Source organism: Phocoena phocoena, chromosome 4 (genome assembly GCF_963924675.1).
Source record: "Phocoena phocoena chromosome 4, mPhoPho1.1, whole genome shotgun sequence".
Classification (NCBI taxonomy): domain Eukaryota; kingdom Metazoa; phylum Chordata; class Mammalia; order Artiodactyla; family Phocoenidae; genus Phocoena; species Phocoena phocoena.
In genome coordinates this window covers 63,464,954-63,480,946 of record NC_089222.1, presented here as the reverse complement: position 1 = coordinate 63,480,946, position 15,993 = coordinate 63,464,954, and the positions used below count along the sequence as shown (strand labels likewise).

At 37.3% G+C, this 15,993-nt stretch overlaps 1 protein-coding gene across 3 annotated transcripts in view; it reads right to left on the bottom strand.

Annotated features, from left to right (window-relative positions):
• Positions 1–13,685, bottom strand: part of VPS8 (VPS8 subunit of CORVET complex) — a 300,917-nt gene extending 287,232 nt beyond the window's left edge. For all 3 annotated transcript variants that reach the window (XM_065876043.1, XM_065876044.1, XM_065876045.1), the window contains exons 1-3: positions 13,533–13,685; positions 12,670–12,738; positions 6,643–6,773 (exon numbers count right to left, since the gene is read on the bottom strand). In XM_065876043.1, coding sequence (XP_065732115.1) covers positions 6,643–6,773; positions 12,670–12,738; positions 13,533–13,685 — 353 coding nt within the window. The remainder of the gene's footprint in view (positions 1–6,642; positions 6,774–12,669; positions 12,739–13,532) is intronic.
• Between the last annotated feature and the right edge of the window lie 2,308 nt (positions 13,686–15,993).

Below are 15,993 nucleotides of genomic sequence, written 5' to 3'. Positions count from 1 at the left end.
AGTCCCATACAGGATAAACCCAAGGAGAAAAATGCCAAGACACACAGTAATCAAACTGGCAAAAATTAAGGACAAAAAAAATTATTGAAAGCAGCAAGGGAAAAACAACAAATAACATACAAGGGAACTCCCATAAGGTTAACAGCTGATTTCTCAGCAGAAACTCTACAAACCAGAAGGGAGTGGCAGGATATACTTAAAGTGATGAAAGGGAAGAACCTACAACCAAGATTACTCTACCCGGCAAGGATCTCATTCAGATTCGATGGAGAAATCAAAAGCTTTACAGACAAGCAAAAGCTAAGAGAATTCAGCACCACCAAACCAGCTCTACAACAAATGCTAAAGGAACTTCTCTAAGTGGGAAACACAAGAGAAGAAAAGTATCTACAATAACAAACCCAAAACAATTAAGAAAATGGTCATAGGAACGTACATATCAATAATTACCTTAAACGTGAATGGATTAAATGCTCCCACCAAAAGACACAGATTGGCTGAATGGATACAAAAACAAGACCCATATATTTGCTGTCTACAAGAGACCCACTTCAGATGCAGGGACACTCAGACCGAAAGTGAGGGGATGGAAAAAGATATTTCATGCAAACGGAAATCAAAAGAAAGCTGGAGTAGCAATACTCATATCAGATAAAATAGACTTTAAAATAAAGAATGTTAAAAGAGACAAGGAAGGACACTACATAATGATCAGGGGATCAATCCAAGAAGAAGATATAAAAATTATAAATATATATATGCACCCAACATAGGAGCACCTCAATACATAAGGCAACTGCTAACAGCTATAAAAGAGGAAATTGACAGTAACACAATAATAGTGGGACAGTTTAACACCTCACTTACACCAATGGACAGATCATCCAAAATGAAAATAAATAAGGAAACAGAAGCTTTAAATGACACAATGGACCAGACAGATTTAATTGATATTTACAGGACATTCCATCCAAAAACAGCAGATTACACTTTCTTCTCAAGTGCACACAGAACATTCTACGGGATAGATCACATCTTGGGTCACAAATCAAGCCTCAGTAAATTTAATAAAATTGAAATCATATCAAGCATCTTTTCTGACCACAACGTTATGAGATTAGAAATGAATTACAGGGAAAAAACGTAAAAAACACAAACACATGGAGGCTAAACAATACATTACTAAATAACCAAGAGATCACTGAAGAAATCAAAGAGGAAATCAAAAAACACCTAGAGACAAATGACAATGAAAACATGATGATCCAAAACCTACGGGATGCAGTGAAAGCAGTTCTAAGAGGGAAGTGTATAGCTATACAAGTCTACCTCAAGAAAAATCTGAAATAAACAATCTAACCTTACACCTAAAGGAACTAGAGAAAGAAAAACAAACAAAACCCAAAGTTAGCAGAAGGAAAGAAATCATACAGATCAGAGGAGAAGTAAATGAAATAGAAACAAAGAAAACAATAGCAAACATCAATAACCCTAAAAGCTGGTTCTTTGAGAAGATAAACAAAATTGATAAACCATTAGCCAGACTCATCAAGAAAAAGAGGGTGAGTACTCAAATCAATAAAATTAGAAATGAAAAAGGAGAAGTTACAGATACCGCAGAAATACAAAGCATCCTAAGAGACTACTACAAGCAACTCTAGGCCAATAAAATGGACAATCTGGAAGAAATGGACACATCCTTAGAAAGGTATAACGCTCCAGGACTGAACCAGGAAAAAATAGAAAATATGAACAGACCAATCACAAGTAATGAAATTGAAACTGTGATTTTAAATCTTCCAACAAACAAAAGTCCAGGACCAGATGGTTTCACAGGTGAATTCTATCAAACATTTAGGTAAGCGCTAACACCCATCCTTCTCAAACTCTTCCAAAGAACTGCAGAGGAAGGAACACTCCCAAACTCATTCCATGAGGCCACCATCACCCTGATACCAAAACCAGACAAAGATACTAGAAAAAAAAAAAATTACAGACCAATATCACTGATGAATATAGATGCAAAAATCCTCAACAAAATACTAGCAAAGAGAATCCAACAACACATTAAAAGGATCATACACCATGTTCAAGTGGGATTTATCCCAGGGATGCAAGGATTCTTCAATATACGCAAATCAATCGATGTGATACACCATATTAACAAATTGAAGAATAAAAACCATATGATAATCTCAATAGATGCAGAAAAAGCTTTTGACAAAATTCAACACCCATTTATGACAAAAACTCTCCAGAAAGTGGGCATAGGGGGAAACCTACCTCAACATAATAAAGGCCATATATGACAAACCCACAGCAAACATCATTCTCAATGGTGAAAAACTGAAAGCATTTCCTCTAAGGTCAGGAACAAGACAAGGATGTCCACTCTCGCCACTATTATTCAACATAGTTTTGGAAGTCCTAGCCACCACAATCAGAGAAGAAAAAGAAATAAAAGGAATACAAATTGGAAAAGAAGACGTTAAACTGTCACTGTTTGCAGATGACATGATACTATACATAGAGAATCCTAAAGATGCCACCAGAAAACTACTGGAGCTAATCAATGAAGTTGGTAAAGTAGCAGGATACAAAATTGATGCACAGAAATCTCTTGCATTCCTATACACCAATGATGAAAAATCTGAAAGAGAAATTAAGGAAACACTCCCATATACCATTACAACAAAAAGAATAAAACACCTAGGAATAAACCCACCTAGGGAGACAAAAGAGCTGTATGCAGAAAACTATAAGACAGTGATGAAAGAAATTAAAGATGATACCAACAGATGGAGAGATATACCATGTTCTTGGATTGGAAGAATCAACATTGTGAAAATGACTATACTACCCAAAGCAATCTACAGATTCAATGCAATCCCTATCAAATTACCAATGCCATATTTTACAGAACTAGAACAAAAAATCTTAAAATTTGTATGGAGACACAAAAGTCCCCGAATAGACAAAGCAGTCTTGAGGGAAAAAAACGGAGCTGAAGGAATCAGACTCCCTGACTTCAGACTATACTACAAAGCTACAGTAATCAAGACAATATGGTACTGGCACAAAAACAGAAACATAGATCCATGGAACAAGATAGAAGGCCCAGAGATAAACCCACACACCTACAGTCAACTAATCTATGACAAAGGAGGCAAGGATATACAATCGAGAAAAGACAGTCTCTTCAATAAGTGGTGCTGGGAAAACTGGACAGCTACATGTAAAAGAATGAAATTAGAACACTCCCTAACACCATACACAAAAATAAACTCAAAATGGAATAGAGACCTAAATGTAAGACCGGACACTATCAAACTCTTAGAGGAAAACATAGGAAGAACACTCTTTGACATAAATCACAGCAAGATCTTTTTTGATCCACCTCCTAGAGTAATGGAAATAAAAACAAAAATAAACAAATGGGACCTAACGAAACTTCAAAGCTTTTGCACAGCAAAGGAAACCATAAACAAGACGAAAAGACAACCCTCAGAATGGGAGAAAATATTTGCAAATGAAGCAACTGACAAAGGATTAACCTCCAAAATATATAAATAGCTCATGCAGTTCAATATTAAAAAAATGAACAACCCAATCCAAAAATGGGCAGAAGACCTAAATAGACATTTCTCCAAAGAAGACCTACAGATGGCCAAGAAGCACATGAAGAGCTGCTCAACATCACTAATTATTAGAGAAATGCAAATCAAAACTACAATGAGGTATCACCTCACACCAGTTAGAATGGGCATCATCAGAAAATCTACAAACAACAAATGGGTGTGGAGAAAAGGGAACCCTCTTGCACTGTTGGTGGGAATGTAAATTGATACAACCAGTATGGAGGTTCCTTAGAAAACCAAAAATAGAACTAACATATGATCCAGCAATCCCATTACTGGGCATATACCCAGAAAAAAACATAATTCAAAAAGACACATGCACCCCAGTGTTCACTGCAGCATCATTTACAATAGCCAGGTCATGGAAGCAACCTAAATGCCCATCGACAGACAAATGGATAAAGAAGATGTGGTGCATATATACAATGGAGTATTACTCAGCCATAAAAAGGAACGAAATTGGGTCATTTGTTGAGACGTGGATGGATCTAGAGACTGTCATACAGAGTGAAGTAAGTCAGAAAGAGAAAAACAAATATCGCATATTAACGCATGTATGTGGAGCCTAGAAATATGGTACAGATGAACCGGTTTGCAGGGCAGAAATTGAGACACAGATGTAGAGAACAAACGTATGGACACCAAGTGGGGAAAGCCACGGTGGGTGGGGGTGGTGGTGTGATGAATTCGGCAATTGAGATTGATACGTATACACTTATGTGCATAAAATTGCTGACTAATAAGAACCTGCTGTATAAAAAGATAAATAAAATAAAATTAAAAAATTAAAAAAAAAGAATCACATTGTATACCTTAAATCTACACAGTACTGCATGTCAATTATATCTCAATAAAGCTGAAAACATTTAAGTTATTTATTTGTAGAAGAAAGTGATGAACAGGTTAATATATCCAGTCATGGCCCCTATCCCACAAGAGTTGACAACCTAAAGAAGACAGCACTGACACAGGCACAATTTAAGAAGTCGAGGAAAAATACACCAACAACTTAGCCACATTAAAGTTACACATGAATTCAATAAAGTATTTACATTATGCTTCCTCCACTTCTCTTTCCTTTTCATGTGCTCTCCAAGAATTTGGAAGGTGAAAAGCAGCCAAAATGAAGTTATATAGGGTTAGAAGTCCTTTTCCCAAATCTTTAATCATCTTTGTGACTCTCCTCTGAAACCATTTCAAGGGAATGCAGAAACACTGGAGCTGTCCTTAGAGAGCAGGAGGAAGGTGGTGGAGGGAGGAGTGAGGGAACAGAAAGGTGGTGAGGTAAACCAAGCCTCACATTTCCACCACAGACACTGTACCAGGTGTGACGTGTGCACCCTCTAAGGGCTCTCCTGCTTCTGGGTGTCCCTGGCTATTATAGCTTCCTACTGGGTGTACAGAAGACAGTCGTCATGTCATCCACCTTTTTATCCTCTCCCCTCAACAGTGCCTAAATATTCAGGATCTAGCAAGCATTTTATTTCCACCTGAGTGGGCCTTCTACTTCCTATGCAGAGCTTCAGCAGGCCATACTGTATGCAAGTGTGATTTAAATGAATGCTTAACCAGAGAGCCCAGAAATAAACCCACACACCTACAGTCAATTAATCTTTGACAAAGGAGGCAAGAATATAAAACAGGAAAAAGACAGTCTCTTCAGCTATTGGTACTGACAAAGTTGGACAGGTGCATGTAAATCAACGAAGTTAGAACACACCCTCTCATCATGCACAAAAATAAACTCAAAATGGCTTAAAGACTTAAACATAAGACATGACACCATAAAACTCCTAGAAGAGAATATAGGCAAAACATTCTCTGACATAAATCATACCAGTGTTTTCTTAGGTCAGTCTCCCAAGGCAACAGAAATAAAAACAAAAGTAAACAAATGGGACCTAATCAAACTTACAAGCTTTTGCACAGCAAAGGAAACCATAAACAAAACGAAAAGAATGGGAGAAAATATTTGCAAATGATGCACCCAACAAGGGCTTAATTTCCAAAATATACAAACAGCTCATACAACACAACAACAAAAAAACAAACAACCCAATTGAAAAATGGGCAGAAGACCTAAATAGACATTTCTCCAAAGAAGACTTAAAGATGGCCAGTAGGCACATGAAATGATGTTCAACATTGCTAATTATTAGGGAAATGCAAGTCAAAACCACAATGAGATACCAACCCACACTGGTCAGAATGGCCATCATTAAAAAGTCTACAAATAACAAATACTGGAGAGGGTATGGAGAAAAGGGAACCCTCTTACACTGTTAGTGGGAATGTAAGCTGGTGCAGCCACTATGGAAAACAGCATGGAGGTTCCTCAGGAAACTAAAAACAGAATTACCATATGATCTGGCAATCCCACTCCTGGGCATATATCTGAAAAAAAGTATAATTCAAAAAGGTATATGCACCCCTATGTTCATAGCAGCACTATTCACAATAGCCAAGACATGGAAACAACCTAAATGTCCATCGACAGATGAATGGATAAAGAAGATGTGGTACATATATACAATGGAATACTACTCAACCATAAAAAAGAATGAATAATGCCATTTGCAGCAACATGGGTGTAACCAGAGATTATCAATACTAAGTAAGTCAGAAAGAGAAAGACAAATACCATATGATATCACCTTTATGTGGAATCTAAAATATGGCACAAATGAACCTATCTATGAAACAGAAAGAGTCGCAGACATAGAGAACAGACCTGTGGTTGCTCAGCAGGGGCGGGGAATGAACTGGGAGTTTGGGGTTAGTAGATGGAAACTATTACATATAGAATGGATAAACAGGTCCTACTGTAGAGCACAGGGAACTATATTCAATATCCTGGGATAAACCATAATGGAAAAGAATATGAAAAAGAATGTCTATATATGTATAACTGAGTCACTTTGCTGTACACCAGAAATTAACACAACATTGTATATCAACTATATTTCAATTTAAAAAAAGAAGAAAAAAATAAAAGGATATTTACCTTTTTAAGTTGGTCCTGTCACCACTATCTGAGCTTGCCACAGACGAAGTATCATAGGAGTGAGAATCAATAGTATCAATATTTAACAATGTAGGATCTTCAAGAACAAAAGAATCATCTTCGTCATCAGTCTAAATTAGAAGAACATGGATAAATAAATTCAAAATTCCAAATACTCTATAAGTCAAATAGGCGTTAATGGGTTTCTCCAAAACACTCATATGCTTATTCTGTTTTTCACCCATTTTTCACGCATTGTTGTTGACCAGAGAGGCATAGTACAGAATTAAATTTCAACTCTAGTTATCTCTCCCTACAAAGAGTTCACTCCAAAAATTTCTTTCTTGTAGCTGGAAGAAGTAGGAGCAGTTATGCAGATTATTGTTAGTTGCCAAATATTTCTTAAAATTCAAACGTGTATAGATGCTTTACTAGTTAACTAACAGCCAATGGCTAATTGAAGAAAATAAATACCACCTGACTATAGATAGTTTACCTTAAGAAATATGACAAGCAGACAGAAGAAAGGCATTCTGGGTTGGAAACAGCATGTGCAAACACAGTGATTTCACAATATGAATTTTGCCCATGAAAAAGGAAGTAGTCTAAAATGAATGGAGTATTTGAGTAGGAGTTGGAGGTGATCCTAGAAAGATAAGCTGGGATCCAAATTGTAAAAGTCTTATATTCCATTAAGCTAGGTGATAGGAGGGCCCTATTTGTCCACCACTGTAACCCTAGTGCCTAGTACAATGCCTGACACATAATCAGTACTCATTTACTTAATAAATTAATGTACTGTATATAGTAGGCAGTGGGAAGGCAACTGAGATCTTTAAAAAATGTACACATGATGGGAACCATGCTTTAGAAAGATAAATGGGGCAGTGTGAAGATGGATGAGAGTAGAGGAGGAGACAGGCAGGGAGACTAATAAGAACCAGCAAGATGGCTATTGCAATGTCAAGGAAAGACAGGAGAGTTCAGTCTAGGAATGCAGCAGAAGGGGTCAAGAGAAGGAATAAGGAAAGAGACATTACTGAGGTAAAATCCAAAATTCCTGGTTACCATTTAAACAGTGTGTTTTGAGGGGTTGGGGGGGTTAAGAAAGAAGTCAAAGAAGATTCCAAGGTTTCCAGCTTGAGCAACTAGCAAAAGGTGATACTACTAACTGAGATAAGAAAGCAAAAAGAATAGCAGATAAAGCAGAATGAGTTTAGCTTTGAACAAGCTGATTCTGGGCAACAGACATTAAAGAAAAAAGTTCTGATCTTACCTCCTCTTTCAGCTGGACTACCTTCTGCCTTATCATTTCCATTCATATTCTTAAGAGAGCAGAGCAGTCCATACTCATTAACTCCACTTTCTCCACCCATTACCAGCTACTGACTACTACTCTTGCTGAAGTTACTAGTCAAATCCACCAGCCTATTTTCCGTTAGCATGCTCTTGTCCTGTACGCATCACTTAACACTACTGGCCATGCCCCACTTCTTGAAACTTTCTCTTCCCTTTGTTTCCAATACATCTCTTTGCTACTCCTCCAACTTATGTGGCCTCTTCTATCAGTCATGTTCTCTACTTGTCCTCAGCCCAACCTTTAAGTAATGTTGTTCCCCAGGATTATATTCTTGTCTCTTCCTACTTCACACACTTCCTACATGAACAAGCTAATCCATACTTATAGTTTCAAGTATGATGTCATGCTAATGACTCCATGCTAATGTCATGCTAATGTATCTTTAGTACCAACATTTCTCTTGCAGTTTAGGCCATGTTTCTGACTGTTTTTCAGATATCTCCACACACAAGATTGCTAAGAACAGGATGAGGGTTAGCAAGGAGCTACTGTGTTACTTGAGAGCTGTACAAGAATGGAAGGACTGCCATAAGGAAAGGTAACAGAAACAATTCATAAATAAGAACTGCAGCACCAAGGTCTTAAGAGAATCAATCAGGATCTTATCTGATTTTCTTAAGCAGCCAGAGACATAATTAAAGAAAACAGATTAGCTAAATTAAGCCAGGGTTGAGGCTTATAGGATAAGTGGGGGGAAAAAAATGAGGAAGAGAATTGAGGGTGTCAATAAGGCTGAATTTAAAATTACTAGCTACACAGCAGAGCCATCAATTCTCACAAATTGATGTGTAAAATCTACATAAGCCTATCAAACTTCAGCTGGGGTGTATGTGTGTGTGTGTGTGTGTGTGTGTGTGTGTGTGTACTAGTAAAGTGATTCTCAAACTTACGTGGAAATGAAAAAGACCAAGAATAAGCAAGGCAATCTTGAAGAACAACAACAAAGCTGGAAGATTTGAAACTGCTAGATATCAAGACCTATTATAAAGGTTCAGACATCAGAGTGTGCTATTGGGGCAAGTATAGAAAGACCCATGAAATCACACCAACACATATATGATCACCTGATTTAAAACAGAAGTGACACCGCAGAAAAGAATGGTGCTCAGTAAGTGCTGCTGCCTCATACCGCACACCATCACACACAAAAATTTCAGATTAATTGCAGATCTAATGTGAAAGGCAGAACAATGAAGATTTTAAAACAAAATAAGATAGCATCATCATGACTTTGGAATCTGCAAAATTTTCTTCAACTGGACGCACCAAAAAACTAATCATAATGGAAAAATTTAATAAGCTGAACTACTACTAAGAACTTCTGCTCATCAAAAGAAACCATTGAGAGTGAAAAAGTAACCCACAGAATGGAAGAAGATATTTGCAATACATATATCTAATAAAAACTTATATCCATCAAATATAAAGAACTCTTATAAATAAGTTTTTAAAAAATCAATTGAATAGAAAAGTGGGCGAAAGACATGAAAAAGCAATTCACAAAAGAGATATCCAAATGGCCAGAACATACAAAGGTACCCCAATTTCATCAGTCTTCAGGGAAATTCAGATTAAAACTATGATGTGATATCACTACACACCTACAACTATGGATGGCTAAAGTGAAAAAGAGAAAAATTCAGAAGTTGATGAGGATATGGTAACCAGAACTTCCATATATTGCTGTAGGAAGTATATATTATCACAACCACTTTGAGGAACCTGTGGCAGTATCAACCAAAGCTGAACATGCCCATACCTGGTGACCTAGCAATTCTACTCTTAGATACATACCCAGCAGAAATGTGTGTGAGTGCATGTGTATGTATGTGTACACATGTGTGTATGTATCTAAAGATATGAATAAGAATATTCACAGCAGCACTCTTCATAGCAGCCAGAAACCAGATATTATAAAACTGCCCATAAACAGTTGAATGAATAAATAATGGTATATAACAAAGAATTTTATACAACAATGGGAATGGATGAACAATTGCATGCAGCAAAAATATGAATAAATCTAAAAACACAATATCGAGGGAAGTAAGTCAGATGCACAAAAGCACAAACTGTATAATTCCATTTATATGAAGTTCAAAGCAGCCAAGGCAGTCAATGCCGGTAGAAGTCAGGATAGTGATTATCCTGGTTGGGTACTGAAGGAGCACAAGAGGAGCTTCTGGGATGCTAGTAATGTTTCATTTCTTCATCTGGACTCTGGTTACACAGAGCATTCTGTTTGTGAAAATTCACCAAGCAGTACACTTACGACCTGTGCACTTTTTCTATATGTATGTTGTACCTCAATTAAAAGTTCAAAAGAAATTTCTGGCTGCACAATCCAACAGTAGAACTGAAGTGAAGGCAGGGCTACTCTCAGACACTGGGAGACTAAGAAGGATCAAGAGACTTGGTCCTGAAGAGGTCAAAGAGCATGTTTAATGGAGGTAAGAGAATGTGGGGGTAGGGGGAGGATTGTTAGGATTAGAGAACAAAATTTCAAAATTAAAAACCTCAGAAGTAGCATAGTTTCAAAGGATGACAAGGCCTAGTAACATTATTTCATGCCCTAAATTCTGAGATTTAGGATGTCTCAGTCATCTCTTTCTGTAAAATATCTTGGATGTACACTTCTTCCTAGCACCTCGTCAGGTTGATATTAACGAACTTCATAGAATATACGCACCCACGTATCCTGAAGTAAGTGCTTATTTATTTACACTTTCTACTTGCCTTTTTTTTCTTTCTTAAAATCATTTTCTTTCATACTTCTTCCCCCTTTTTCTCTTCATAACATTCTACAACTTAAATTATTTTTACTTTCACTTATTCCCTTGCCTCGCTCCCTGGTGGTATGAAAGCTGGCCAATTTCCAGTCCTATTTCTCTCTCAAAGTCAGAGACTGTCATGCAGCACTTTATAATCCCAGCATCTAACACTATGACCCAAATACACAAGGCACCCAAATTACTATTGAAGATGATAACAGTATCATCCTCTCAGTAAACCACTAATGACTATACTTGCTGTTACCAGTAGATAAGTAAATATTGCAAAGACAGTTTTCCTTCATTATGAACTACAGTCTCATTCATGAGCATTATTTTCTTTGCCATCATTATATAAAGATGTACAAATAGGGCTTTGTACACAGTCCTCTAAGATTATTTTTATTCTTCACTTAGTAACTGAAATAATATGTGATTAAGACCATGTTATCAAAACTGACTAAAATTAATCTCTTCATTGCTAAATGAAAGATTTCCTCTATATTAGGAAGCAATAAATAACCATCACTGTAACAGGATATTCTTTCATTGACCAAAGACTTCTTTGTCAAAATTAAAAACGCTTAAGTCTTATTAACACAGATCATACATAACATTTCTGAAGTTAAAATACATTCAAAGAATGTATTCAAAGAAACAGCGACATCAAGCTGATATTTTTTTAAAAAGAGATAAAAGAAAAATAAAAGATACAATTCACTGAGAAGGTAGTTTGCAAGTATAGATAAAGAAGTTATAAAGACCAGGGCCCAACCCACTCAGACATATGGGGTCAGTGGGCATTTCTATTGAGGAAGCTTTGCACCATTATCTTTTAGAAAACACAACTATGTATCTGAAATAGATTTTTAAAAATCTTTCTGAGGGCTTCCCTCGAGGTTAAGAGTCCGCCTGCCGATGCAGGGGACACGGGTTCGTGCCATGGTCTGGGAAGATCCCACATGCCGCAGAGCGGCTAGGCCTGTGAGCCATGGCTGCTGAGCCTACACGTCTGGAGCCTGTGCTCCGCAACGAGAGAGGCCACAACAGTGAGAGGCCCAGTGAGAGGCCCACGTACTGCAAAAAAAAAAAAAAAAAAATCTTTCTCAAATTAGAAGCTAAAGCCTCCAATGGGAGTCTTAAGCAAGTTTTTAAAGATCAAGAAGACTGAGCTGAAGAATTGTCAGCAGATGCAGGGTACAAAAAAACTGGCACACTTCACCAACATGTACTTCCACAGAGTTCCTTTATAAAGCCTTTATGATCTGCTAATTCAGAAAGGAACATCATTTCATAACTCTAAAAACCTTTTTAATAGAGATGGTATTCACAAGATAAACTATGGAGGCTTCGTTTTCTTTATACAGAACAGTGATGAAGTACATTACAAGGCTGCAGATGCTCTTTTGTATCAGAGGACGAGCTATTTGAATATCACTGGTAGAGATAACATTATCAAAACATAACACAAATCTCAAAAGTGTCATGAATTTAGTATTTCAACTCACTTACTAAAACATTTCTTTAATCTACCAAGTATGAGGCATTGTACTGGGCACAGAGATGAACAAGACATAGCTTCTGCCCTTGAGAAGCTCACAACCTAGATCAGCATGTCCAACAGAACTTTTTGCAATAATGGAAATATTCTGTATCTATGCTGTTCACTACAGTAGCCACTAGCCACATGTGACAACTGAGCACTTGAAGTGTGCCCTGTATAACTGAGTAAATGAAGTTTTAATTTTTATTTAACTGTAATCAATTTAAATTTAAATTGTCACATGTGACTATTGGCTCCCATATTCGACAATGCAGGTCTAGAGACATACACTATAACCCAGAAGTATTCAAATCAATGTCATAAAATGATAGCGATCATTAGTATATACTTACTTCATTTAGTATGCTTTCCAGTGTTGGAGGAGTATCAACTTGAGGAATATCAAACTCCTTATCATCAATCTAAATAGAGAAAAGAAATTAATGCTCACATAATAATGCTTTCCCTCTTATAATTGTGAGGGCGTTTTAACTGATTAGAACCATTATCAATTAAGAGACAAACATACCACCAAACTCTTCACACAGACAGCCAACTCAATAATCTATGATAGAAAGGGTCAGGTCAAAAGACTACAGACTATCCGCATATTCAGTGATTATCAAGGACAAATATGCACTGATGCCACCATCCTGACAGCCCTTTCCAGAAAGCTTCTGTTGAAGGGCTTTGGCATCTGCTTCCTTAAACAAAACAGCATTTCTTACGACAAGCCCTAATTTTCTAAGTTTAGACATAAGCCATAAGTAATACACAAAGGACTGACACTGCATTTCTTAGTATTTCATAAATTATGGTGGTGGATGATTAGGTCAAACAACTTGTCATTAAATAGTCTCATGGCCACAAAAACCTATTAATATCAAACCAATGAGGAAAAAAATCACTGCACAAGAATTCTAAACCTACCACTAGCTCTATGATATTGAGACATCATTCAACATAGCTGCACTTCAGTTTCTTCCCCCACAAAACAGAGTATCAGTGTTGTGAAGCTCAAATGAGAAGATGTATTAAAGTGTTTCATAAACTGTAATGAGCTATACAAATGAAGAGTAATATTATTGCATAAAACTGTATACAGATGCCTATTAATCTATGCAAAAAATGATATATTTAGAGTCTTTGGATCATAAAGTACACTCTAACCAACATTTTGGTTAAACCTCAAACCTGACAAAAGCTGAATTTTTACCAGATCATTTTTGAACTCCAGTTCCTTGTCCAGATCTATGTAGGAGAATTTTGAAAGTGAAGCTTCCAGATTGAGAGACTTATTCAGTTCTTCATCAGCAGTCTTGGCACAGAGGCTCTGTTCCACATTTTCATGGTCTGGTTCATTGTCCATGTTTACTTTTAATAACTGTATTCTGTCAATCCAAGCAAGTTTTTGTTTGTTTTGTTCTGTTTTTTGGGCTTAGATCATGATGAACTGAATGATGATCTCTTTTCAAAAAAGAAAAAATATTTAGCATTTAGATTTCCTCAACTGGACATTCCAAAGACTTACTGGGTCAGACTTCTGTGGAAACTGATTCTTCACTCAATCATCTGACTACAGGCAAACAGAAATCAATCCTAGGGTATGGGTTATGATATGCAGGGAGGGTTTCTATGGCAGCACAAAGGAGGAACATCTGACTCAGGAGTCTAGGAAGTGGTCCACCACCCGAAATCCTAAGTCTGGTGATAGTGACAGACTTGGGGCAAGCTCAGCCACTAGACCTGGTACCAACTAGATTTATGTACCTAAGAATAAGAGGGTAACTGGTGCCAAAAGCTGCAATTAACCCCTTCTTCACACTCCCAAACCTGAGCATATCTCCAGTTCTCCTTGAAGATAAGCATATAGTCCAGTTTTGTCACTGTCATCCATACAGGGCCAGAGACCTCTAAGGGAACTTAGTGCAGACACAGAGGGCGCAGAATGGATAGCTAGTCACTTAATAGGACACTAGCAAATCTAAAGGTTCAGATCTATTAGAGGAGACAACAATGATGCCAGGATAAAATAATTCCACAGGGCTTCCCTGGTGGAGCAGTGGTTGAGAGTCCGCCTGCCGATGCAGGGGACACAGGTTCGAGCCCTGGTCCAGGAAGATCCCACATGCCGCAGAGCAACTAAGCCCATGCGCCACAACTACTGAGCCTGTGCTCTAGAGCCCACGCGCCACAACTGCTGAAGCCCATGAGCTCTAGGGCCTGTGCTTCACAACAAGAGAAGCCACCACAATGAGAAGCACGTGCACCGCAATGAAGAGTAGCTCCTGCTCGCCACAACTAGAGAAAGCCCACGTGCAACGAAGGCCCAACACAGCCTAAAATAAATAAATTTATTTTAAAAAAAAAACATGCACTCATGATACAATCTGAGTGTGGGAAGAGTGCCTGCTCACATTTGTATGCTGGTGAGTTTAAGGAACATTTAAAAATAATAATAAGTTAAAAAATAAAATAACATGCCCAAAACTCACTAACAATTTTATCTGGTTATGGTCATTTTTTTAGTACACTTAAAATGAATTTCACTTCCTTCAATATTTCTTTTTATCATATTTTTAAAAATGAATATCTACTTTGCATAAGAAAGACACGCAGACTCATGAAGACTGATTTTTCAAGAGCTGAAACCAACTTTTCTAGCTAGTACATTTGGTACATTACCAAACAGACTAATTCCTTTCACATGTTGCAGAAGATAGACTCTAACGCTCTGTCCTACAAACACATGCTATCAACTACATTCCTAGAAGACATAACTGAGGGCACTCTGTAACTGGCAACATTTGAAAGCATCTTTCCAATCTCGGGTACTGAATGTACTTCTCCTTCTACAATGAGCCAAAGGCAGAAGCAATATTAGCGTTTACAAGCCCTTCTTCAAAGAAGACTGAATTGGCTCATGACAAATTCCTTCTTAATAAAGTTCACTCTTGTTTGTACCACTTAGCAAAAATGATTTCAATTAGTCAAGGAATGTTTGCAAGCATGCACAAATTCACATTCAATGTTTCCTGAGTACAGTTAAGTTTTATTCTTACACATTTTTTTAAATAGTGGAAAAGACCACATAACAAGAACAAAAACTTTAAATGATTCAATAACCTAAAATGTTTCATTCTTCACATTTGTGTCCCCAAAATAACTCAGAAAGGAAAACAATTTTTTCCTGGTTCTTTTTAAATCTTCTATCTGGAGTTAATGAAAGGTTCTCAGAACAGCTCAGCATCTGTGAACACCAATACCGCACTGAAGAAGTTTCAAGAAATCAAGCATTCTCTGAAAAAAATAACATCATCCTGCCATGCTACCCTACTTCATTTCCAACCTTCATTTCACCGAGCTCCTGTTAGTGTGATGTGGCGGCAAACTGGAAAGAACATAAACCAAAGAGTCCATTAAAACCATATTTGAATCGGGGTTTACCAATTCCTATCTATGACCTTGGTCAATTTGTCTACCCTTTCTGAGCCCCTCTATTTCTACATCTGTAAGATGAAATATTGTGGCCAATTGTGCTGTTTGCCCAGAGCATCACCTCTTGTTCTGGGAAAGCCTCCTTCAAACCATGTGGTTCTTGTAGAAGCTGCCAATCAAAAAGCCCCTGGTAACAGAGATTGCACGATATAGCCAGGGTCCTTCACCAGGATTCACTA